General features: G+C 34.4%; 1 protein-coding gene across 1 annotated transcript; it reads left to right on the top strand.

The window, feature by feature from the left end:
* The first annotated feature begins 3,450 nt into the window (after positions 1 to 3,450).
* On the top strand, positions 3,451 to 4,386 carry LOC100511681 (olfactory receptor 2L3-like). Its single transcript, XM_003123604.1, has one exon. The coding sequence runs from the start codon at positions 3,451 to 3,453 to the stop codon at positions 4,384 to 4,386; it is 936 nt and encodes a 311-aa protein (XP_003123652.1).
* The last annotated feature ends 19,018 nt before the right edge of the window (positions 4,387 to 23,404 follow it).

Raw genomic sequence — 23,404 nt, 5'->3', positions numbered from 1 at the left:
GAAAATATACCAGTATGAAGAAACTAATTGACTCTGGATAGATGTATACTTAGCTTTATAAGGTATTATTTTCTATCCAAATCCACTCCCAGCTATATACTCAAGAAAAAGGAAAATATGTCCACCAAAAGACTTGCAGAAAATGTTAATAGCTTTAATGAAAACAGCTGAAGGTAAGAAATGATCAAAATGACCATCCACAAGTATATTACATTTATACTATGGGATACTACTCAGTAATAAAAAGGAACAAAGTATTGATACATACAAATGACTGAATCCAAAAAAAAATGTTGAAAACCAAAAGCCAGACATCAGACACTATATTATCCCTATAAAGTTGAAGTGATAGAAATCAGAAGAGTGGTTACTTATGAGGGATGATGATTAACTGGACACAAGGCAATGATTGTCAGATGAGGGGAATGTTCTATATATTAACTGCAGTGCTAGTTATATAACTATATCTAATTATAAAATGAATCTAATTGCAAACTAAAAACTAGTCAACTCTGCAGGTATAGAACCAGCTATAGCTGTAAATTAATAAAAAATGTTTTCTAATAAAACCTAGCTATGGACACTGAAATTTGAATTTCACATAATTTTCTTAGCTCATGGGCCACACAAACATAGCCAGCAGGCCATATTTGCTGGTAGTTTTTTGATTGTAAATGTAGATGATATAAAAATGAATCAATGTTATCTTTGTTCAAAAAGCTGCATTATGACATGAAAGTATAAGCATGTACACAGGGAAGTAATACAATATAACAAGGCAGAAATCTTGCTCGAAAATCCAATGAGCAGTTTATGGTATGTCTGTTCACACAGCATATACAAATCAAACACTTATTAATTTATACATTTATATACAAATAGTTGATTTTCCAAAAATTTGCTTTGTTATTGCATTTTCATTAATAAAAAATAAAATGATAAATTATTTCCAACTCTTTTGATAATTGTGTGTGTGATGAAGGAGCTGAAAATATTTAGAACAAAGGTACTTCTTTTTACTAAGGTACATCACTATTTCTGATTTTTTTCTTTTTCTTTCTTTTTTTTTTTGTCTTTTTAGGGCTTAACCTGGGACATATGGAAGTTCCTAGGTTAGGGATCAAATTAATGCTGCAGCTGCATGCCATAGCCACAGCCACAACAAAGCGGGATCTGAATCATGTCTGCAACCCACACCACAACACACAGCAATGTCAGATCCTTTACACTACTGAAGCCAGGGATGGAACTGTCATCCTTATGGGTTTGTTCCTCTGAGCCATGATGAGAATGCCTCTCTGAATTTTTTTCTGCAATATAATTGCCTGATTTTTTAAAATTTACTTTGACAATTCTCTGTTAATTTTTAAGGGATTGACTGAATAGATTTATTTAAAAACAACTGGGTTTTCATGATTATTTTACAAATAGTTTTTGGCATACAAAATATTCAGTCATGGTCCATCAGACTGCTTTTAGATAAAGGGAGCATTTGTTCTCCTGAGCTATCTCTTGGTCTAAAAGTATACAAAGGAAACCTTCCCTCAGAACCAGGTAATGACTAACCAAGAGAGTATATCATATTGACTCACTGAGGAACATTACAAAGGACTTCAAAAATTTTTAATTCAAATGTATTATATAAAGCACAACCCAGTAAGACAGAATTACCATGCCTATATTTACAGACAACATAATTAAAACTCAGAAATCTGAGTGATTTCAATGAAACTTACAGTCAAAAAGTTGGAGAGATGAGCTTAATTTAGATCTATCTGACCTCAAATTTAATTACGTCAGTATGTTAAAAATAAAGCTATATTTATTTAAAATAAAGCTATATTTATGAGGAAGGTGCTATAAAATTCTTTATAAGACATATTGGCAGAATAGAATCATACACAAATTAAATAAAATTTTTGATGGGGAGTTAAAAGTGATGATATTGCATATTTAACATCTTTCTATTTTTTGAAGTCTAGTATAGGGCAGATTGCATGTCCCTGATGGAACTTTGTCATTTACGCTGTGGCTTATTATCTGAAAACATTTGCAAAAATATCTACATCTTTTCCACAGTAAGTATTTAATTTTTACCAATTAATTTCTAAATTTCACTTTGGTTGGCTATCAAAGTTAATTAAAGTCTGGGGATTGTGTTCCCCTAGGTCATTCACTACAGAAGTCTCTAGACCCTCAATGGCAAATTACTAAGCAACCTATCAAGTTAGATCTTAGCTGATATACCAACCAGATTACTATAACTAGTATTATAGAATTATAGCCACTGGGCTCATTTCTAAAATATATGACTCTCCATCAACATTGAGCCAATAGCACTTATTTTCTATGCAAAAAAAAAAGACCTAATGCTGCATAGTGAGAAGGTGTGCCTGATCACAGAAAGTCTGGGAGTTATCAGCAATTTCATGAGGTAGAGGTAACTGGATATAAATAGAATTTAAGGTAGATACCATACTTGTAAAAAAGAATCTTGAACATTTCCTGGTAATGGAAATTCTGTGGAGAATCAGTATGGTTATTGCTAAATCTCACAAATGTCAGACTTTGGTGACTGTCATTGTAAAAGGAAAATAAAAATCTGAAAGCCTTAGATCTGTATTCTGTTGGCCTCCCAGGATTCAGGTCTAGGGGAGTGTTATTAGAATTATCTTCCTATTAGACTATCTTCACAAATCATATAAATAATGTGTCTGATCAGACCCAGAATCATATGGAGTAAGTGCCAATTATGATATTAAGTAAAATATTTGAGAATGAAAATTACTATACTTTTAGACTCAAAGCTTTTATATCCAAGGATGTGCCTAAACTCAGTAAACAAGATAGTCTCTTGAATTTATCCTGCTGTTTTTAGAAAAGCTGTTTAGTGATTGAATTATGATTTTATTTCTGTCTGCCTTTTATGCAATAAATTATGCTAACAATAGGGCATGCTGTTTTCCTAAAATGTCTGTACATAATATAAGTATGTATACATACATTTTGAGGTTCATATCTGCAGAAATTATATCCATCATTGTTACATGATTCTCTAAATAAAAATAAAATAAAGAAAAAGAAAGAAAAGGAAGGAAGAAAAAAGAGAAGAAGGAAGGGAGAAATAAGAAAAAGGAAGAAAGGAAAGAAAGAAGGAAGGATGGGAAGAAGGGGAAAGGGAATGCGAGATGATCTCAATACAGGCTAAGAGGCACTGAGGGTGATCATTTTTTTAAAACTATAAATACAGTTTAAATAACACACACTGAGGTAATTGTTCAACAATATGTATCAAAGTACCTCTGATGAGTTGATAACAAATATTATGAGAGTCCAAATTTGGAGTAAAATATATAAAATTTTAGAACTACATTTCAATATGATGCTGAACATCAACTGTTCTAATCCATTTGATTTTTTTTCCAGCCTTGTTACATTTCTTTTAGAAGCATGGGGGGTGGAAATGAGTCAGCGACAACTGATTTCATCCTTGCAGGACTTTTTCCTGAGTTTAAGCATTCCATTGTGCTCAACTCCATAATCATCTTGATCTACATCCTAGCTTTCATGGGGAACATACTTCTGATTGTCCTGATTTGGGGTGACTCTAGACTCCATACACCCATGTACATTCTCCTCAGTCAACTCTCCCTCATTGACTTGACATTAACTTCTACCATTGTCCCAAAGATGGCCTCTAACTTTTTCACAGGGAAAAAGACCATATCATGGATTGGCTGTGGAACACAGAGTTTCTTTTTCCTGATGCTGGGAATGTCAGAGTGTCTCATCCTGACCCTCATGGCTTATGACCGCTATGTGGCTGTCTGCAACCCACTGCATTATCCTATCATCATGAACCCCAAGTTTTGTCTGCATATGATTGCTGTATGTTGGATTGGAGGCTCCATAGGTTCATTTATCCATACTGTCTACCCTATGCACTTTCCCATCTGTGGGTCAAGGGAAATCCACCACTTTTTCTGTGAGGTTCCAGTCCTCATTAAGCTTTCCTGTGAAGACACATCTGTGTATCAGTCAGTGGTGGTGGTTACAAGCATTGTACTTCTTGTTTTGCCATTCTGTCTCATCATAGTTTCCTATACACTCATCTTCCTTGCTGTCCTCCATATGAACTCTGTTAAGGGCAGAAAAAAAACCCTGGCCACCTGTTCTTCCCATCTAACTGTGGTGAGTCTCTTTTTTGGCCCAAATATATTCATTTACATGACTTTCACTTCCTCCCATAGTCCAGAGCAGGACCAGGCTCTCTCTGTTTTCAGCAACATCCTCACCCCTTTACTGAACCCCCTTATCTATAGCCTGAGGAACAAGGAGGTGGTGGCAGCACTTGTGAAGCTGAAGGGGAGATGTGGGGTGTCTTAGCAGATGAACAATACTTTTCAGGCATTAAAAGAACATGCTTGTGACCATGGGCAAAACTACAGGTCAAAGTTTAAATACAAAGATGGTCTTTTGCAGTTTCAGGACACCAAGGTGATTATGATTCTATGTAAATTAAACTTTTCACATATGATTTTCCAGGCCTCCAGTAGAGGTTCCTTTACTTCCTACTGAGGCGTCATAACTTACGAAAAAAATTAAGAAAATTATTTTATATTTTTAATTAAATTTAGCCTGAAATCTCTGTGTTTAATTAGAAATTTACCATAAATAAAATTGAAATTCTTGTCTGGATCCAATGAACTCAGGTTCCTTGTGTCACCTTGGTATTAAAAGTAGCAAGATGAAGAATTCTCTTGTCTCAGTGGGTTAAGGGTCTGGTGTTGTCACTGCAGTAGCTTAGATCATTGCTGTGGCATAGATTTGATCCCTAGCCAGGGAACTCCCATATGTGGCAAGAGTGGCCAAAAAAAAGTACCGAGATAAGATGAAATTCATAAATAAAAATTGTTTCAATGAATGAGGGTTAGATGAATTCTGAAGTCTAATGTTAAAATAAACTCATGTCTTTTGTAATGCAAAATAAGATCATACTGGGTAAATAAGTCAAAGGCCTATGATTTCACTTAAATGTGGGATCTAGTGAAAACTGTAGAAAATAACTTATTTATAAGACAGAAACAAGTCACAGATATCAAAAGCAACTTTAACATAGAGGAAACAGTGGTGGGGAGTGAGGAATAGGATGGAATTGGGAGGATGGGATTACACACACATTACTGTATAAAATAGATGATTAACAAGAACCTTCTCTACAGTTCAGGGATATCTACTCAATAATTTGTAATAACCTATATGGGAAAAAGAATGGAGCTATATATATTATACACACACACATATACATATCTCCTATATAGTTATATAACCTATAATATTTAACCTATAACACAATAGGTTATAACACTTTATATGTGTGTTTGTGTGTGTGTGTGTGTTATATGTAACCTATATATAGAGAGGAAACAGTTATATGTAACCTATATAGAGAGAGGAAACAGTTATATGTAACCTATATAGAGAGAGGTTATATCAGTTATATAGTTATGTATAGGTTATATATCCATATAAACATACACATGTGTGTGTTATATGTGTATGTATAAACTATATGTATGTATATGTATAAACATACGCATGTGTGTATGTGTTATTTGTAACCTATATAGAGAGAGGTTATATCAGTTATACAGTTATATATAGGTTATATATCCATTCTTTTTTTCCCATAGAGGCTATTACAGACTAAACTATATGTATGTATATGTAAACAATGCACAGCAATGTCACTTTGCTGTACATCTGAAACTAATACAACATTGTAAGTCAACTACTCCAATAAAACTTAAAACAAAACAAAAATGATGTTAAGGAAATGGGCATGTTAAACTACCAAATGAGGTAAACATGAATAAATATATATTAGATATTATAGGCTCACAATCTACTGTGCAAATATATTATTGTGTATGACTCCCGTAATTAGTTATTACAATTACTGCAACTAAACATATACAAATATCATACTCTAACTTAAATGGTAAGAATAAGACAGATATCACTAGTATTCTCAACAACTGGATTTTGGTGGATTCAATCAGGAAACTAAATGATACTCTTCTTCCATCTATTATCTCCCACTGCATTTTCCTCTTGGCCCTGGATGAAATCTCAGGAAGTCTCCACAGAAAAATTTTTCCCCCTCAGAGAGTGAAAATTCCTTGTTCATTTTAAGCTACAAGAATAGTCTCATTTTAACTACTGTAGTAAACTGTCTTGCCTCTTACTTTTTAAACAATGGTTCTTTCCTTATGATTTTTAAAAAATTTATTTTATTATTTAAGCATAGATAATTTTTATATGTGTTAGTTTCAGATGTACAACAGAGTGATTCAATTTACATATACATGTATATTATTTTTCAGGTTCTTTTCCATTATAGGTTATTACAAAATATTGATTATAATTCTACAACACATACAGTAGGTTCTTGTTGGTTATCAGCTGTATATATGTTAGTATGTATATGTTAATTCCAGATTCTTAATTACCCTTCCCTTTGGTAACCATAATTTTGTTTTCTGTAAGTGTGGCTCTATTTCTGTTTTGTATTCATTTGATTCATTAGCATCATTTTTATTTAACATATTAGTAATATATGATACTTGTCTTTCTATGTCTGTCTTACTTCTCCTAGTATGAAAATCCCTAGGTCTATTCATGTTGCTGAAGTTGGCATTATTCTGTTCTTTTGATAGCTGAGTAATATTCCATTGTATATTAATCCCACATCTTTATCCATTCCTGTGTTGGTGGACATTTAGTTTGCTCCCACGTCTTGGCTGTTGTAAATAGTACTGCTATGAACATTGGGGTGCATGGATCTTTTCAAATTACAGCTTTTCTGGATATATGCCCAGAAGTGGGATTTCTGGATCATATGGTAGTTCTATATTTAGTTTTTAGGAACCTCCATACTTTTCTCCATAGTGACCATGTACCAATTTACATTCTTATCAATAGTGCAGGAGGGTTTCTTTTCTTCCACAGTGTCTCGAGCATTTATGGTTTGTAGACTTCAATGATGGCCGTTTTAACAAATGCGATGTGAAAATTCATTTTAGTTTTGATTTGCATTGCTCAAAATGCAAATTTTGATTTATATTCCCCTGTGCCTTTTGGCTATTTGTATGTTTGGAGAAATGAATTTTCTATTGAGATCTTCTGCCTATTCTTTTCATTGGGTTGTTTATTTGATATTGAGCTATATGAACTGTGTGTATATTTTGGAGATTAATCCCTTGTTGGTAGCATCATTTGCAAATACTTTTCTCATTCTATGAATTGCCTTTTGGTTTTGTTTATGATTTCCTTTGCTGTACAAAATCTTTTAAGATTAATTAGATCCCATTTCTTTATTTTTGTTTTTATTTCCATTATTCTAGGAGACAGATCAAAAAGATATTGCAGAAATTTATGTAAAAGAGTGTTCTGTATGTTTTCCTCTAAGAGTTCAATACTATCTGGCTTTAGATTTAGTTCTTTAATCCATTTTGGGTTTTTTTGTGTATAATGTTAGAGAATATTTTAATTTCATTCCTTTAGATGTGGTTGTCCAGTTTTCCCACTACCACTTTTTTCATTTGCTTATTTTTAGGGCCACACCCATGGCATATAGAGGTTCCCAGGCTAGGGGTCTAATTGGAGCTACAGCTTTTAGCCTACACCACAGCCACAGCAATGCTGGATCCGAGCTGTGTCTGTGACCTACACCAGAGCTCCCAGCAAAGTCATATCCTTAACCCACTGAGCAAGGCCAGGGATCGAACCTGCAACCTCATGGTTCCTGGTAGGATTCATTTCCACTGTGCCATGATGGAACTCCCCACCACCACTTATTGAAGAGACTGTTTCTCCATTGTATAGCCTTGCCTTCTTTTTCATAGATTAATTAATCATTGGTGTATGGGTTTATTTCTGGGATTTCTATCCTGGTGCATTGATCTATATTTCTGTTTTTCTATCAGTAGAGTACTGTTTTGGTTAATGTAGCTTTGCACTATAGTCTGAAGCTAATGAGCCTGATTCTTCCAGCTATATTTTTCTTTCTCTAGGTTGTTTTGGCTATTTGGGTCCTTTGTGTTTCCACACAAATTTAATTTTTTTTGTCCTTGTTTTGTGAAAAATGCCATTGGTAATTTGATATGGATTGCTTGAATCTGTAAGTTGTCTTGGGTAGTATAGACATTTTGACATTATTGAGTCTTCCAACCCAAGAACACGGTGTATCTTCCATCTGTTTGTGTCATCTATGATTTCTTTCATCAATGTCTTATAGTTTGCTGAGTACAGATCTTTTGCCTCTTTAGGTATGTTTGTTGCTAGGATTTTATTCTTTTTGATGTAAGGGTGAATGGGATTGTTTTCTTAATTTTACTTTCTGAACTTTCATTTTTATCGTATAGAAATTCAAGAGATTTCTGTTTATTAATTTTATATCCTGCAATCCTACCAAATTGATTGATAATTTAGGGTTTTTTTATAGTAGCATCTTTAGGATTTTCTGTGTATAGTAACATGTCATCTATAAACAATGACAATTTTACTTCTGTTTTCCAACTTGGATTTCTTTTATTTCTTTTCTTCTCTGATCACCATGGCTAGGGATTCCAAAATTATGTTAAGTAAAAATGGCAAGAGTGAACATTCTTGTCTTGTTCCTGATCTTAGCAGAAATGCTTTCAGCTTTTCACAGTTGAGAAAAAAGTTAGCTGTGGGTTTGTCATTTATGGCCTCTATTATGCAGAGACGGATTTCCACTATGCACACTGTCTGGGAGTTTTTATTTAAAAAAATGAGTGTTGAGGACTTCCCATGTGGCTAAGAGGGTTAAGGTTCTGACATTGTAAGCTGTGGCTCAAGTTACTGCTGTGATCTTCATTCAATTCATGCCCCAGGGATTTCCACGTGCTGTGGAAGTGGCAAAAATAAAAAGGGTGTTGAAATTTGTCAGAAGCTTTTTCTGCTCTATTGGGATGAGCATCTGGTTTTTATTCTTCAGTTTGTTAATCTGGTGTATTATAGAGATTTATTTATGGATATTGAAGAAATATTGCATTTCTGGAATAAATCCCACTTGATCATGGTGTATGATCCCTTTTAAAGTACAGTTGGATTCGGTTTGCTAGTATTTTGTTGAGAATTTTTCTGTCTATGTTCATCAATGATATTGACCTGTAATGTTTTTGTGTGGTATCTTTTTCCAGTTTTGGTTTTCGAGTGATTGTGTCCTCATAAAATGAGTTTGGCAATTTTTTGAAACACTTTCATAAGGATAATTTTATCTCTACTCTAAATGTTTGATAGAATTCACCTGTGAAGCCACCTGGCCCTCTACTTTTGTTTGGAGTTAAAAGTCTTTAATTTTAAAAAGTTTTATTGAAATATACTTGATTTACAACGTTGTGATAATTTCTTTTTTACACTTCACTTATCTGTTTTTCTGGGGTTTTGTCTTATTCCTTAATCTGGCTCATATTTCTCCGCTGTTTCATTTTGCCCAGCTTTCTGTGTGGTCTCCTTTTTGCAGGTACAGAGTTGTAACCTTTCTTGCTTCTTGTTTCTGCTGCCTTGTGAGTGAAATTTATACAGGGGCTTGTAGCAGGCTTCCTGGTGGGATGGACTGGTGCCAGCCCACTGGTAGTTAGAGCTGAGTCTTGTCCCTCTGGTGGGTGGGAATTTGTCTCAGGATTTGATTAGAGGCAGCTGTGTGCTTGGTAGGACTTTAAGCAGCCTGTTTGCTGATAGATGGGGCTGTGTTCCAACTTGTGTGTTGTTTGGCCTGGAGTTTCTCAGCCCTGATGTGTGGGGCCAAATTTTTCCAAAATGGCAGACACCAGGGAGCTCATACCAATTATTATTCTCTGGAACCTCCACCTCCAATGTCTTCCCCCACAGTGAGCCACAGATGACCCTCATTTTCCCAGGAACTCCTACAAGATCCACTGGTAGGTCTTACCTAGATTCTTATGAAGTTCCTGGTTCCCAGTGAACTTGAAAACCTGTGTGTGCCCTCCAAGAGTATAGTCTCTGTTTCCTCCAGTCCTGTAGAGCTCTTGCATATAAGTCCCACTGGCCTTCGATGCCAAATGCTAGACTCAAAGGCTAGGGAACATGACAAGGGTTTCAGAACTCTCACTTCTGTGGAAGAGCCTCTGCAATATAGTTATTTTCCAGTCTGTAAGTCACTGACACAGTGTGTATAGGATTGCTTTTATTGTGAATGTATCCCTCCTGCCGTCTTGATATGGCTTCTTCTTTGTCTTTTGGTGTAGGATATCTTTTTTTGGTGGTGGTGGCAGCTTCCAGTCTATTTTATTGATGGTTGTTAGGCAATTAGTTGTAATTTTTGTGTTTTTATGAGAGGAAGTGTTTTTATGAGAGGAGGTCCTTCTCTGATGTCTTGTCTCTCCATATTATTCATACTTTCTATATAAACCTGGCTCAATCTTGGGATATTGTACCTTTCTAAGAACTTGTCCATTTCTTCCAGTTTGTCCATTTTATTGGCATATAGTTACATAAATAGTGGCATACAATCCTTCGTATTTCTGTGGAGTCCGTTGCAACTTCTTTTTCATTTCTGATTTTAATGATTTCATCCCACTCCTTTTTTTTATGAGTTTGGCTAAAGATTTATCAATTTTGCTATTTTTAAATAACAAGATTTTAATTTCAGTGATATTTTCTATTGTTTTCCTCATCTCTATCTAATTTTTTCTGCTCTGATCTTTATGTTTTCCTTTCTTCTACCCACTTTGGGTTTTGCTTGTTCTTATTTCTCCAGCTTAATTAGTTGTAAGTTTAGGTCATTTATTTGATATTTTTCTTGTTTCCTGAGGTCATATTTTTCTTTATAGACTTCTATCTTTGAACTCCTGTTGCTATAACTCATAAATTTTTGATCAACAGGTTTTTATTTTTTCTAGGTTTTTTTAAAATTTCCTCTTTAATTTCTTCAGTGATCCACTGGTTGTTGAGTAGCATATTGTTTAACTTCCACATGTGTTTTCTGCAGTTTTTTTTTCTTGTAGTAGGTTTTAATTTTCAGAATACTGTGGTATGAAAAGATGTTTGATATTACCTCAGTTTTCTTAAATTTACCAAGGCTTGCTTTGTAGCCTAGTCTGGGATCTATCTTGTAGAATGTTCCATGTGCACTGAAAAAAATTGTATTTGGCTGCTTTGGATGGAATGTTCTATAAATATCAACTAAATCCATTAGATCTAATGTGTTATTTAAGGCCATTGTTTTCTCATTTATTTTCCATCTGGATGACCTTTCCATTGATGTAAGTTGTGTTAAAGTCCCACACCATTTTTGTGTTACTGTTGATTTCTCCTTTTATGGCTGTTAACAGTTGCGTTATATATTTAGTTGCTCCTATATTGGGTACAAAGATATTTACATTTGTTATATCATCTTGGATTGATCCTTTGATCATCATGCAATGTCCTTCTTTAACTCTTATACCTGTCTTTATTTTAAAGTCTATTTTGTCTTCTACATGTATGGCTAATTTAGCTCTTTTGATTTCTGTTTGCATGGAGTATCTTCTTCCATTTCCTCACTTTCAGTCTACCCATGACCCTGGATCTGATGTGGGTCTCTTCTTTACATCAAATATATTGGCCTTGTTTTATGTCCATTCAGCATGTCTGTGTCTTTTTTTGAACATTTAATCCATTTTCATTTATTATAATTATCAATATGTATGTTTTTATTGCCATATTCTTAATTGTTTTGGATTTGATTTTATTGGTCTTTTTTCTTCACTTCCTCTTTTCTTCTGGTGATTTGATGATGTTTAGTCCAATTGTGTTTGGACTGCTTTTTCTTATTTTGTTTATAGCTATTATAGATTTATGGTGTCTGGTTATCATGAGCTTTTGATATAGCATTTTATTTGTATACATAACTGTTTTAAGTTGCTGATCTCTTAATTTCAAATCTATTTCAGATATCCTGTATTTATAATCTCTTCCTCTCATGATTGCTGGTTTAGATATCATATTTGTGTTTCAATGGTTTCCTATCATTGCTGCATGTTTACCTTTACCAGTGAAACTTTCCATTTCATAATTTTCTTTATTCTAGGTGTGGCCTTTTCTTTTCCACACAGAGAAGTTCTTTTGGTAGTTTGGTAGTACTGAATTCTCTTTGCTGAAGCATCGTTAGAGCTTTTGATTTTTCCCTCAAATCTGAATGAGAGCTTTTCTGGGTGGAATATTTTGGGTTGTAGGTTTTTCCCTTTCATTGCTTTAAATATACGGTACCACTCTCTTCTGGTTAGTAGAGTTTCTGCTGAAAAATCAGATAATAACCTTATGGCTGTTCCCTTGTATGGTATTTGTTGCTTTTTTGTTGATTTTAATATTGTATTTTTATCTTTAATTTTTTGTCAGCTTGATTAGTGTGTGTCTCACCATGTTCCTTCTTTGGCTAACCCTGTATGGGACTCATTGTAATTCCTGGACATGGGAGACTGTTTCATTTCCCCATGTTAGGGAAATGTTCAGCTCTTATCTCTTCAAATATCTTCTCAGGCCCTTTCTCTGTCTTCTTCTTCTTCTTGGACCTATAATGCTACTGTTGTTGCTTTTGACTTTGTCTCAGAAGTCTTTTAAAATGTTCTCATTTTTTTCATTCTTTTTTATTTATTGATTTCCATGGAAGTGATTTTCACCGCTTTGACTTCCAGCCCACTTCTCTGTTCTTCTGTCTCTTTTATTCTGCGATTGATTCCTTCTAGTGTATTATCCATTTCAGTTATTTGTTCTTTAGCTCTGGTTGTTTCTTTATATATTCTAACCGTTTTTAAAAACTTCTTTTAATTTCTTTCTCTGGGCTTTCATATTTTTCATGAGTTCTTGAATTACCTTTACAATATTATGCTGAACACTTCTTTGGGGCTAGTTCCTATCTCCATGTCACTTAGTTGTTCTTCTGGGGTTTTTTATATATACATATATATTTTTTGTCTTCTTATGACTGCACTGATGGCATATGGAGATTCCTAGGCTGGGGGTTGAATTGGAGCTCAAGATGCCAGCCTAAACCACAGCCACAGCAATGCTAGATCTGAGCCACATCTGTGACCTTCACCACAGTTCATGGAAAAGCTTGATCCTTAATCACTGAGCAAGGCCAAGGATTAAACCTGTGTCCTTATGGTTATTAGATTCATTTCCACTGAGCTGCAATGGGAACTCTGGGGGTTTTATCTTGTTCATTCATCTGGAAAATATTCCTCTGCCATCCTATTCTGTCTAAAATTCTGTTTGTATTTTTTTCCCATGTGGAAAATTAGTTATGTTTCTTGACCTTGGAGAAGTGGCCTTCTACAGGGGATGTCTTATGTTTGACAGTACACCCTTTTCTTGTAACCCTAGGGACAGAGATTTGTTGGTCCCAATGTAGGTTGTGATCTGCATTTTCAGATTCAGTTCTGCAAGCCACTGCATAGTAGTTTTCTTATTTGTGGTGTCTGCACTTTTGCGGGTGAGGCTGGTATAGAGGATTTTGCAGGTGTCTTGTTGGGAGGGGCCATTGCCTGTTCACTGGTATTGGTTCTCTGGTGGGCAAAGCCATGTCAAGGGGTCTGTCCAGAGGTGGCCGTTGATTTAGGAAAGCTTTAGATAGCTTTTCTGATGCTGTGTGGAGGATTTGTTCTCAACCCATTGGTTGTTTGGTCTGAGGTGTCCCAGCATTGGTGCCTATAGGCCATTGGGTAGCCTAAGTCTTGGTGCTAATTACCCAAGCAAAATGTCTGCCTCTATCAAGAGTTCAGATAGATGAATGATTTATGATATTTGTGCCACCAGCTTTTATGACTTCAGAGAGATCCACTGCCCCATCTTTCCAGAAGCCCTCTATGTCTCACATTTTAGATAGATGATAGATAGATAGATAGATAGATAGATAGATAGATAGATAGATGATAGATAGATAGATGATAGATAGACATATAGATTCACATGAAGCTCACTTCCCTCAAGATAAGATGAAGTTTTAAAACAATGGGATTCATGATAAACATAAAGAAAACACCTTTATTTTCCTTTTTCTGGCATATCTGTGTCAGCAAGTTGGGTTCTTTTGTCCTGATTAGGCTTGATCCCAGATGACAATTTCCTTCATATAAGGGACTGCTGCTGGACCTGTTTGACTTGGTGAATCTGACAGAACCTTGGTTTTAATAGAATCTTCCAGAAATAATGTAACTTGGTGCTCCATAATCATGTGTCCCATCTCTACTAGGTCTCAGTAACATGTCAGGAATTTTCTTTATTTTGTTTTTAAAAATTTTAAATTCACATGTAATTGCCATATAGCATAATGCAAGTTCCAAGTATACAGATAATTATTTAATATACATATATATTATGAAATGATCTCTACCATATATCTAGTTAACACTCATTAAACACATATCAGAAATTTTTCATTATGATAACTTTTAAGATTTAGTCTCCTAGCAACTTTCAAGTATATGTTACAGTATAATTAACTATTTTTCATTATGCTGTATATTACATCACTATGAATTTTTTTGATAACTGTAAGTTTATACCTCTTGACCACCTTCACACATTCTGCTCAACACCAGACTCCTGCCTCTGGTAATGACTATCTGTTTTCTGTATTAGTTTTCTTTTTTTCTTCTTTAGACCTCACATAAATGTGAGTTCATACTGTCCTTCTGTCCTTGTATTTCTCTGTCTTGTTTCACATACCATAATGCCATCTTTGTCCACCTATGTTGTTACAAATGGCAAGGTTTTCTTTTTATCACTGAATGATATATATTATTTTCTTCTTTTTATCATTGAATATATATATTTGAACAAATATATATATATTATATATTTATTTGAGCAAACACTTAGGTTGTTTCCAAATCCTGGCTATCGTACAGAATGATATATATTATAAATACATATATATTATATATACAATAATATATATATATATTCTGTATACATATTATTCTTATATATATTATTTTCTTTTTATCATTGAATATATATATTTGATATATAAATCTATAAATTTATATTGTTATACAAATGTATAACACTATATGTGTATATATCACTTAGGTGGTTTCTAGGTCTTGGCAATGGTACAAAATACTGCAGTGAAAGTTAAGGTGCAGATATATTTTGAGCAATTCCCCAAAAGGGAAGTGGAAGCCATATGGTAGTTCTACTTTTAATTTTTTGAGGAAACTCCATACTGTTTTCCATAGTGAATACATTAATTTACATCCCCACCAACAGTCCACACTAATCCTTATCCACACTTGCCCCATATCCTAATACCTGTTATTTCTTTTTTTCTAAATTTTATTTTTCTTTATTAGAGTATAGTTGATTTACAGTGTTGTGTCAATTTTTTCGTACAGCACAGTATATATATATTCTTTTTCTCATACTGTTTTCCATAATGTTCAGTTATTCTAACAGTTAGGAGTTGATGTCTTGTGGTTTTGGTTTGCATTTTTTGGTTGATGATTGTGAAGTTGAGCATGTTTTTATGCACTTATTTGCTATCTGTATGTATTTCTTGGAAAATATCTATTCAGGTCCTCTGTCCATTTTAAATAGAGTTGTCTGTGTTTTTGCTATTGAGTTATATGAGTTTTTTTAAATAAAATATTTGAGATATTAACTGATTACCAAATACATGATTTTCAAATTATTTCTTTCATGTAGTAGATTGCCTTTGTGTTTTGTTAGTGTTTTCTTTGTTGTGCAGAAAGTTTTTAAAATTTTAAGTAGTCTCACTTGTTTATTTTTGCTTTTGTTGCCTTTGCCTTTGGTGTGTTACTGCCTGTGTTTTCTTCTAGGATTCTTATGTTTTCTCATTTTGATGTTCAATCTTTAATCTATTTTGAGTTAATTTTGGTGTATTATGTAAGATATTTGTCCAGCTTCTTTATTTCCTTTGCTTGTGGCTGCACAGTGTTCCCAACACCAGTCATTGAAGACACTGTCCTTTCCCTATTTCGTATTTGTGGCTGCAATTTAGTATATTCATTGACCATATACATGTGGGTTTATTTCCTAGATCTCTATTTCATTCCATTTATCCATGTCTCTGTTTTTATGACAGTAGTATACTGTTGATTTGGCTTACCTTTTTAATGCTGTTTGAAATTAGGGAGTGTCATGCCTCCAGCTGTGTTCCTTCTCAAGAGTGCTTTGGTTATTTGGGGTGTTTTGTAGTAACACACAAATTTTAGGATAGTTAATTTTATTTCTGGAAATGAGTTGACCATAAGTGCATGTGTTTCTATTCTCTTCCATTGATCTATGTGTTGTTTTGTGCCAGTACCATCCTCTTTTGACTACTGTAGCTTATAGTATAGTCTCAAGTCATGGAATGCATATTCCAGCTCTATTACTTTTTCTCAAGATTGTTTTGGCTATTTTGATTATTTTGTGTTTCCATTTAAATTTTAAAATTATTTGTTCTATTTTTGTGAGAAATACTCTTGATATTTTGATAGGAGCTGCATCAAATCTGAAAAAAGCATTGGGTAGTATGGTCATTTTAACAATATTCATTTTTCCAATTCAAGAACATGGTGTATATTTCCATCTTTTTTTTTGTCTTAAATTTCTTTCATCTGTCTCTTTTAGTTTTCCAAATACAGGTATTTTGCCTCCTTAGGTAGGATTTTTACTAGATATTTTATTATTTTTGGTGTGATGGAAAATGGGATTGCTTCTTTACTTTTTATTCTAATAGTTTATTGTTAATATAGATATGAACTGATTTACTGATATTAATTTTGTATCCTGCAACTTTACCAAATTCAGTTTTGAGCTCTAGGAGTTTTCCGATTATATTTTTTAGTGCTTTATTTGTATAGCATCATGTTATCTGCAAACAGTGACAGTTTTACTTCTTCTTTCCAATTTGGATTGCTTTTATTTCTTTTTGTTCTCTAATTGCTGTGGCTAGGACTTCCAAAACTATATTGAATGAAAGGGCCAAGAGTGTGCATCCTTGATTTTTCCTGATCTTAGAGGAAATAACTTTCAATTGTTCATCTTACTTGGAACTATTTGAGATTTTGTGATCAGGTGTTTTATTTGTCTGTGTAAAATAAAAGTCATGTTTTATATCAAGATAAGAAAAATTTAAACATAAAAATTTGTCTTTGACCTTTGTCTTCCTCTCTCCCCCCACTGTATATTAAGTATCTGCATTATCCATCAGCCAAAACTCTTCTATCATCAGAAATACCAGCTAAATAATAAAGAGTAACATTCTCCTATCATCAGCAAAACAACCACTTAAAAGATTAACATCCCTTCTTGATCTCATAAGGGATTAATGACCCACTAGATCTGTATTATGTAAAATATTCTCAGAGCGTTTTCAGATGTTCTTCCAAGTTTATAACCCTCAGATTTGGCTTAAGTAAAATTTCCATTTCTTTCTTAGATTGTTGTTGACAGACATGTACTTGGCATAGTCAAGGCAGGATATCAGAGGCACTTGCCAGAGGACACCTGGAGTCTACCTGAAACTGGTGCATTGTATAAGCAAGGGTTCATTGAACTCCATTGACTTCTTCTTACTCCTCAGGTATTTTGGTGAGTTCTTGGATCTCATTGTTTGTGTGATGATCCTAAAAAGCCAGTTTTCACTTAAGATTTGGCATCTTGGAGTTTCTGTTGTGGCTCAGCATGTTACCAACCTGACTACTATCCATGCGGATATGGTTCGATCCCTGGCCTTGCTCATTGAGTTAAGAATGCAGTGCTGCCATGAGCTGTGGTGCAGGTCGCAGGCACATTTTGGATCCTGTGTTGCTGTGGCTATGGTGTAGGCTAGAAGATGCAGCCCTGATTTGTGCCCTAGCTTGAGAATTTCTATGTGCCATGTGTGCAGCCCTAAAAAGAAAAAAAAAGATTTGGCATCTTAAGGGGCACCAGTGCATTTCCTAGGCAGGGCAGGTCCTAGAGAGTCTGAGCAAGAGGCCCTGGCAAACATAGGTGGCTGGTTTATGTTGAATTTGAAAAAAAAAAAAGAGTTTATATACTCTTTGAAAAAATCTTCAGTAGTAAAATGAGAGACATAGTTATTCAGCTCCAAAAAATAAAGGGACATTTGATTTTTCTGGCAATATGTTTTTCTCAGGTAACTGAGGATCTTGTTAAAGTACCTGTGGATCAATTCTCACAATGTGCAGTGGTCCAACATGGGAATCCCCTGTGACCATGAAGAAGTACATGGGGGGAGGGCATGAAGGAGGCTAGCACCCAGAGCACCCATGATGACTTTAGGCTGTCATTGGGTGAAATCAAACCACATAAAAGAAGTCAAGCTGACCCAAGAGTAACACCTTGAGGAGCTAGGCTCAGAAGCAGTGCATGTGTAATCTACCACACTGTCCTCAGAAAGTTGTTTAGATCATACCTCACATCTGGATTAGGGTACAAATTAATACTGGGAAACTCTGCCTCAAAGGTCAAATAGCTGCCATTCAGACAGCTATTTATTGGAATGCCAGATGGATTTATGTATACTTGCAAGTACTTAATTGGGAACAAAAGGAAATCAGGCTCTTAAATGACAAATTTGGGGTCCTTTTGACACTCTAAAGCAATTTTGAGCATTCAGTTAAAAACAGCAGGGTCTGTGCCATCAGGGTCTACTGGAAAAAAGAGTTTTCTACAATTATATTAGCAGGAAAAATATTTGTAGGGATAGTTCCATAGATCTTTTAAATTGGAGAAACTTGCTAAACTTTCAGAGAGCTCTCATCTTAAACTATTTCAACTCTTTTAATTGGTATGCAGAAACCCCCCAAAGCTTTCAGAAATTCCAAAACAGCTCCTTTAAAAGATTTTTTGTAGAATGCTAATGAAAGTAGTGATATAAAATATACCTAACATTTTAACTATTGCCCCACCTCTATTTTTTTTGAGTACTTATTCTAGTAATCTTAATTGCCTTCAGTTAGAAGGCAATATTAAATTTTTACCTTTAGAAATTAGATCACTTGGGGCTGTAGGCTATAGGCAAGACTCCAGGTCAAAAGCTGGAACTGAGGGCCATAGTTAGAGAATATTTTAAATCTGGGGAGGATTCTTGAAATTATTTGTAAATAATACCAAAATGAGAGGCCATAAGTATAACTATAGCTGGTATTTGGAGCCTTATAGGAATTTGGGAATGGGGGATCTTCTCACCCAAGATAAATGAAGGAAAGTAAACCATTCTAACATAGTTGAATGGGTGTATCAGTCTTTTGATATCATTGAGGTGGCCGCTCAATTCTTTGAGGAAAAAATAACTTCCTTTTTTTACAAATACAGACTATACAGAACCAGAGGTATGGCTCCAGAAATAATCAAAAACCCACCAATCCTTTAACCACTTCCCAAACCTCCCCTATTTATCTTAAGAGGCTTTTAATTATTAAGAAAAAACTTTTTGACCTTAAGGGATAAAAGTCATCTTAGGAAGAAATTACCCTTCTCATGCCTTATGGGATACAAATGTTCTATCTGGTCTTCTCAAGCAACCTTACCTCTGCCATTTTTTAAGATGAAAATTTCAGGAAAAGGGTAGGTAATTTGGAACTTGTCAAGGACAAAGAGAAATAGAAGTATCTTTTGCAAAAATATTAGTAAAAAGGGTTTGGCCATCTGACAGGTGACCTCACTTTGTCTTATCTGTCAGAAACATAATTTTCATCCAATCTCTTTGGTAACCAATGGGTTTTATATTGTTGTACCTGATTCATGCCTGAAATGTTGGGATGGAAAATATGAAATCTGCATTTGTGTGTTTGCACATATCTATATATTTGTTGTAGTTGTGTGGCATTGCCAAAATTAATTTATAAAGTAGTTCTAAATGGCTGAAAGGAAATTAAGCACTTACATAAATACCAAGAAGTATAAAAGAATCTGGCCAGAATTAATTTTGGATTTACGTGATCTGGAAAATATTCAGTATTGAATTAATATCTGAAATTAAAATTAGCTTAAGTTTGTTGGTTTGATTAATGTAGACATGTCTTTAGAGTCATAAACATTAAGTATAACACTTTTATTTCGCCTAGGTTTTCTTGAAAAGAAAATAGGACTTTATTATATCTGTTGTAAATATGTCAGAACAGAAAACAACTTTATTTTTTTTTAAATAATTTTTTTATTTTCCCACTGTACAGCAAGGGGGTCAGGTTATCCTTACATGTAGAAAACAACTTTATGATGTAACTTTAAGTAAATACGAATGGGATGAATTTTAGATAAACTCTAGGAATAATTATGTTTTGGGAATATCTATATAAAATAGTCTGCAGAATTTTGTAACTTGAAACTAAACTAAGTTAAATGAAGATAATTCATTGAGTATCTGGGACATTTCAAATAGAATAAAATATTGGGGCAACAATTGCTGAGCAGGTTTAAGTTTACCTACCTTTGCCTTCTTAGGAGAGGAAGATTAAGCATAAGTTTGTCAATCAGGAAATTTTTCAGTATAATAGTTTATAACTACTTGCTTCTTGATTTTCATTAGACAATAGGGATTTAAAGCTACTAGTGATAACAGAAACATTTCAATATGCAAAGCAAAATGGTGTGTTTGGCAAAAAAAGGTGTGGGGGGAAAACACTTTCGTTAAAACAGGAGAAAAATGTGGTTTTAATCCTACAGCTGGTTATTTCTGAACAGAAAAGAAAGTGGACAGATTAGTATGGATATACAAAATTGCAGGAATTTTGTGGATGAGGAACACAGAGTTTTGTGCATGGTCAGAATTGGCTATAAAAGATTGAATTTAATTAAGAAAATGAAATTTACTTTTTATTTCATATTTCTTCCTTTTAAAAACTTTTGTTGGAATATAGTTGACTTACAAAGTTATGTTAATTTTAGGCATACAGCAAAGTATGCTGATTTAGGCTTTGTTCTTATTTTTCTCATTATTTTAGGTGGTGGGTTGAGTTGTCAGTTTGAGATTTTTCTTCTTTTTTGAGGAAGACATGTATTGCTATGAACTTCCTTCTAAACAAGGCTTTTGTGGCATCCAATAGATTTTGAATGGTTGTGTTTTCATTATAATTTGTCTAAAGGTAATTTTTTAAATTGTTTTATTTTTTTATTTTATTTTTTTATTTTTTTATTTTTAATTTTTTTTTTTTTTTTTTTTTTTTGCTTTTTAGGTCCTCACCCATGGCATATGAAGGTTTCCAGTCTAGGTGTTCAATCAGATCTGGAGCTGCTGGTCTATGCCACAGCCAGAGCAACACATGATCAGAGACTCATCTGTGACCTATATCACAGCTCATGGCAATGCCAGATCCTTAACCCACAGAGCAAGGCCTGGGATCGAACCTGTGTCCTCATGGATGCTAGTCACATTCGTTAACTGCTGAGCCATGATGGGAACTCCTTGAGGTGATTTTTAATTTCCATTTTGGTTTCTTCATTGACCCAATGGTTTTTTCGTAACATGTTGTTTAGTCTCTATGGAGTCAGTTTTATCTCATTTCTTTTCCTGTGATTGGTTTCTTTTTTCTTTTTTTGGGGGGGGTGTATTAGTGATATAATTTCATTAGGTAATTTTAATTTCCCAAAGATCAGAAATAACTTATTCAAATTTTTTTTTATTTTCCCACTGTACAGCAAGGGGACCAAGTTATCCTTACATGTATACATTACAATTACATTTTTTCCCCACCTTTTCTTCTGTTGCAACATGAGTATCTAGACAAAGTTCTCAATGCTACTCAGCAGGATCTCCTTGTAAATCTGTTCTAAATTGTGTCTGATAACCCCAAGCTCCCGTCCCTCCCACTCCCTCCCCCTCCCATCAGGCAGCCACAAGTCTATTTTCCAAGTCCATGATTTTCTTTTCTGTGGAGATGTTCATTTGTGCTGGATATTATACTCCAGTTATAAGTGATATCATATGGTATTTGTCTTTCTCTTTCTCACTCATTTCACTCAGTATGAGATTCTCTAGTTCCATCCATGTTGCTGCAAATGGCATTATGTCATTCTTTTTTATGGCTGAGGAGTATTCCATTGTGTATATATACCACTTCTTCTGAATCCAATCATCTGTCGATGGACATTTGGGTTGTTTCCATGTCCTGGCTATTGTGAATAGTGCTGCAATGAACATGCGGGTGCATGTGTCTTTTAAGGAGAGTTTTGTCCGGATATATGCCCAAGAGTGGGATTGTGGGGTCATATGGAAGTTCTATGTATATATTTCTAAGGTATCTCCAAACTGTTCTCCATAGTGGCTGTACCAGTTTACATTCCCACCAAGCATGCAGGAGGGTTCCCTTTTCTCCACAGCTCCTCCAGCACTTGTTATTTATGGACTTATTAATGATGGTCATTCTGACTGGTGTGAGGTGGTATCTCATGGTAATTTTGATTTGCATTTCTCTTATAATCAGCGATGTTGAGCATTTTTTCATGTGTTTGCTGGCCATCTGTATATCTTTCTTTGGAGAAATGCCCATTTGCCCATTTTTCCATTAGGTGATTGGCTTTTTTTGCTGTCGGGTTGTATAAGTTGTTTATATAGTCTAGAGATTAAGCCCTTGTCGGTTGCATCATTTGAAATGGTTTTCTCCCATTCTGAAAGTTGTCGTTTTGTTTTCTTTTTGGTTTCCTTTGCTGTGCAAAAGCTTTTCAGTTTGATGAGGTCCCATGGGTTTATTTTTGCTCTAATTTCTATTGCTTTGGGAGACTGACCTGAGAAAATATTCATGATGTAGATGCCAGAGACTGTTTTGCCTATGTCTTCTTCTAGGAGTTTGATGGTGTCCTGTCGTATATTTAAGTCTATCCATTTTGAGTTTATTTTTGTGCATGGTGTGAGGGTGTGTTCTAGTTTCATTGCTTTGCATGCAGCTGTCCAGGTTTCCCAGCAATGCTTGCTGAATAGACTTTCTTTTTCCCATTTTATGTTCTTGCCTCCCTTGTCAAAGATTAATTGACCATAGGTGTCAGGGTTTATTTCTGGGTTCTCTATTCTGTTCCATTGGTCTGTCTGTCTGTTTTGATACCAGTACCTCCTGTGGTTTCTACTTTCATGCCATTGTGGTCAGAGAAGATACTTGAAATAATTTCTATATTATTAAATTTGTTGAGATTAGCTTTGTGCTCCAGTATTTGGTCAATCCTTTGGAATGTTCCGTGTGCACTTGAAAAGAATGTATATTCTGATTTTTTTGTTTGTAATGTCCTGAAAATATCAAGTAACTCTAACTTTTATATTGTGTCATTTAGGATCTCTGTTGCTTTACTGAGTTTCTGTCTAGAGGATCTGTCCATTGATGTGAGTCTGGTGTTAAATTCTCCTACTATTCTTATATTCCCATAAATTTCT

The sequence above is a fragment of the Sus scrofa genome, chromosome 2, assembly GCF_054392235.1.
Source record: "Sus scrofa isolate SSC_HxYL_T2T_F1_AM1 chromosome 2, Sscrofa_HxYL_maternal_Yorkshire_Landrace_v2.0, whole genome shotgun sequence".
NCBI lineage: Eukaryota > Metazoa > Chordata > Mammalia > Artiodactyla > Suidae > Sus > Sus scrofa.
Note: the sequence above shows the minus strand (reverse complement) of the source record. Positions and strands in the feature narration are given on the sequence as shown.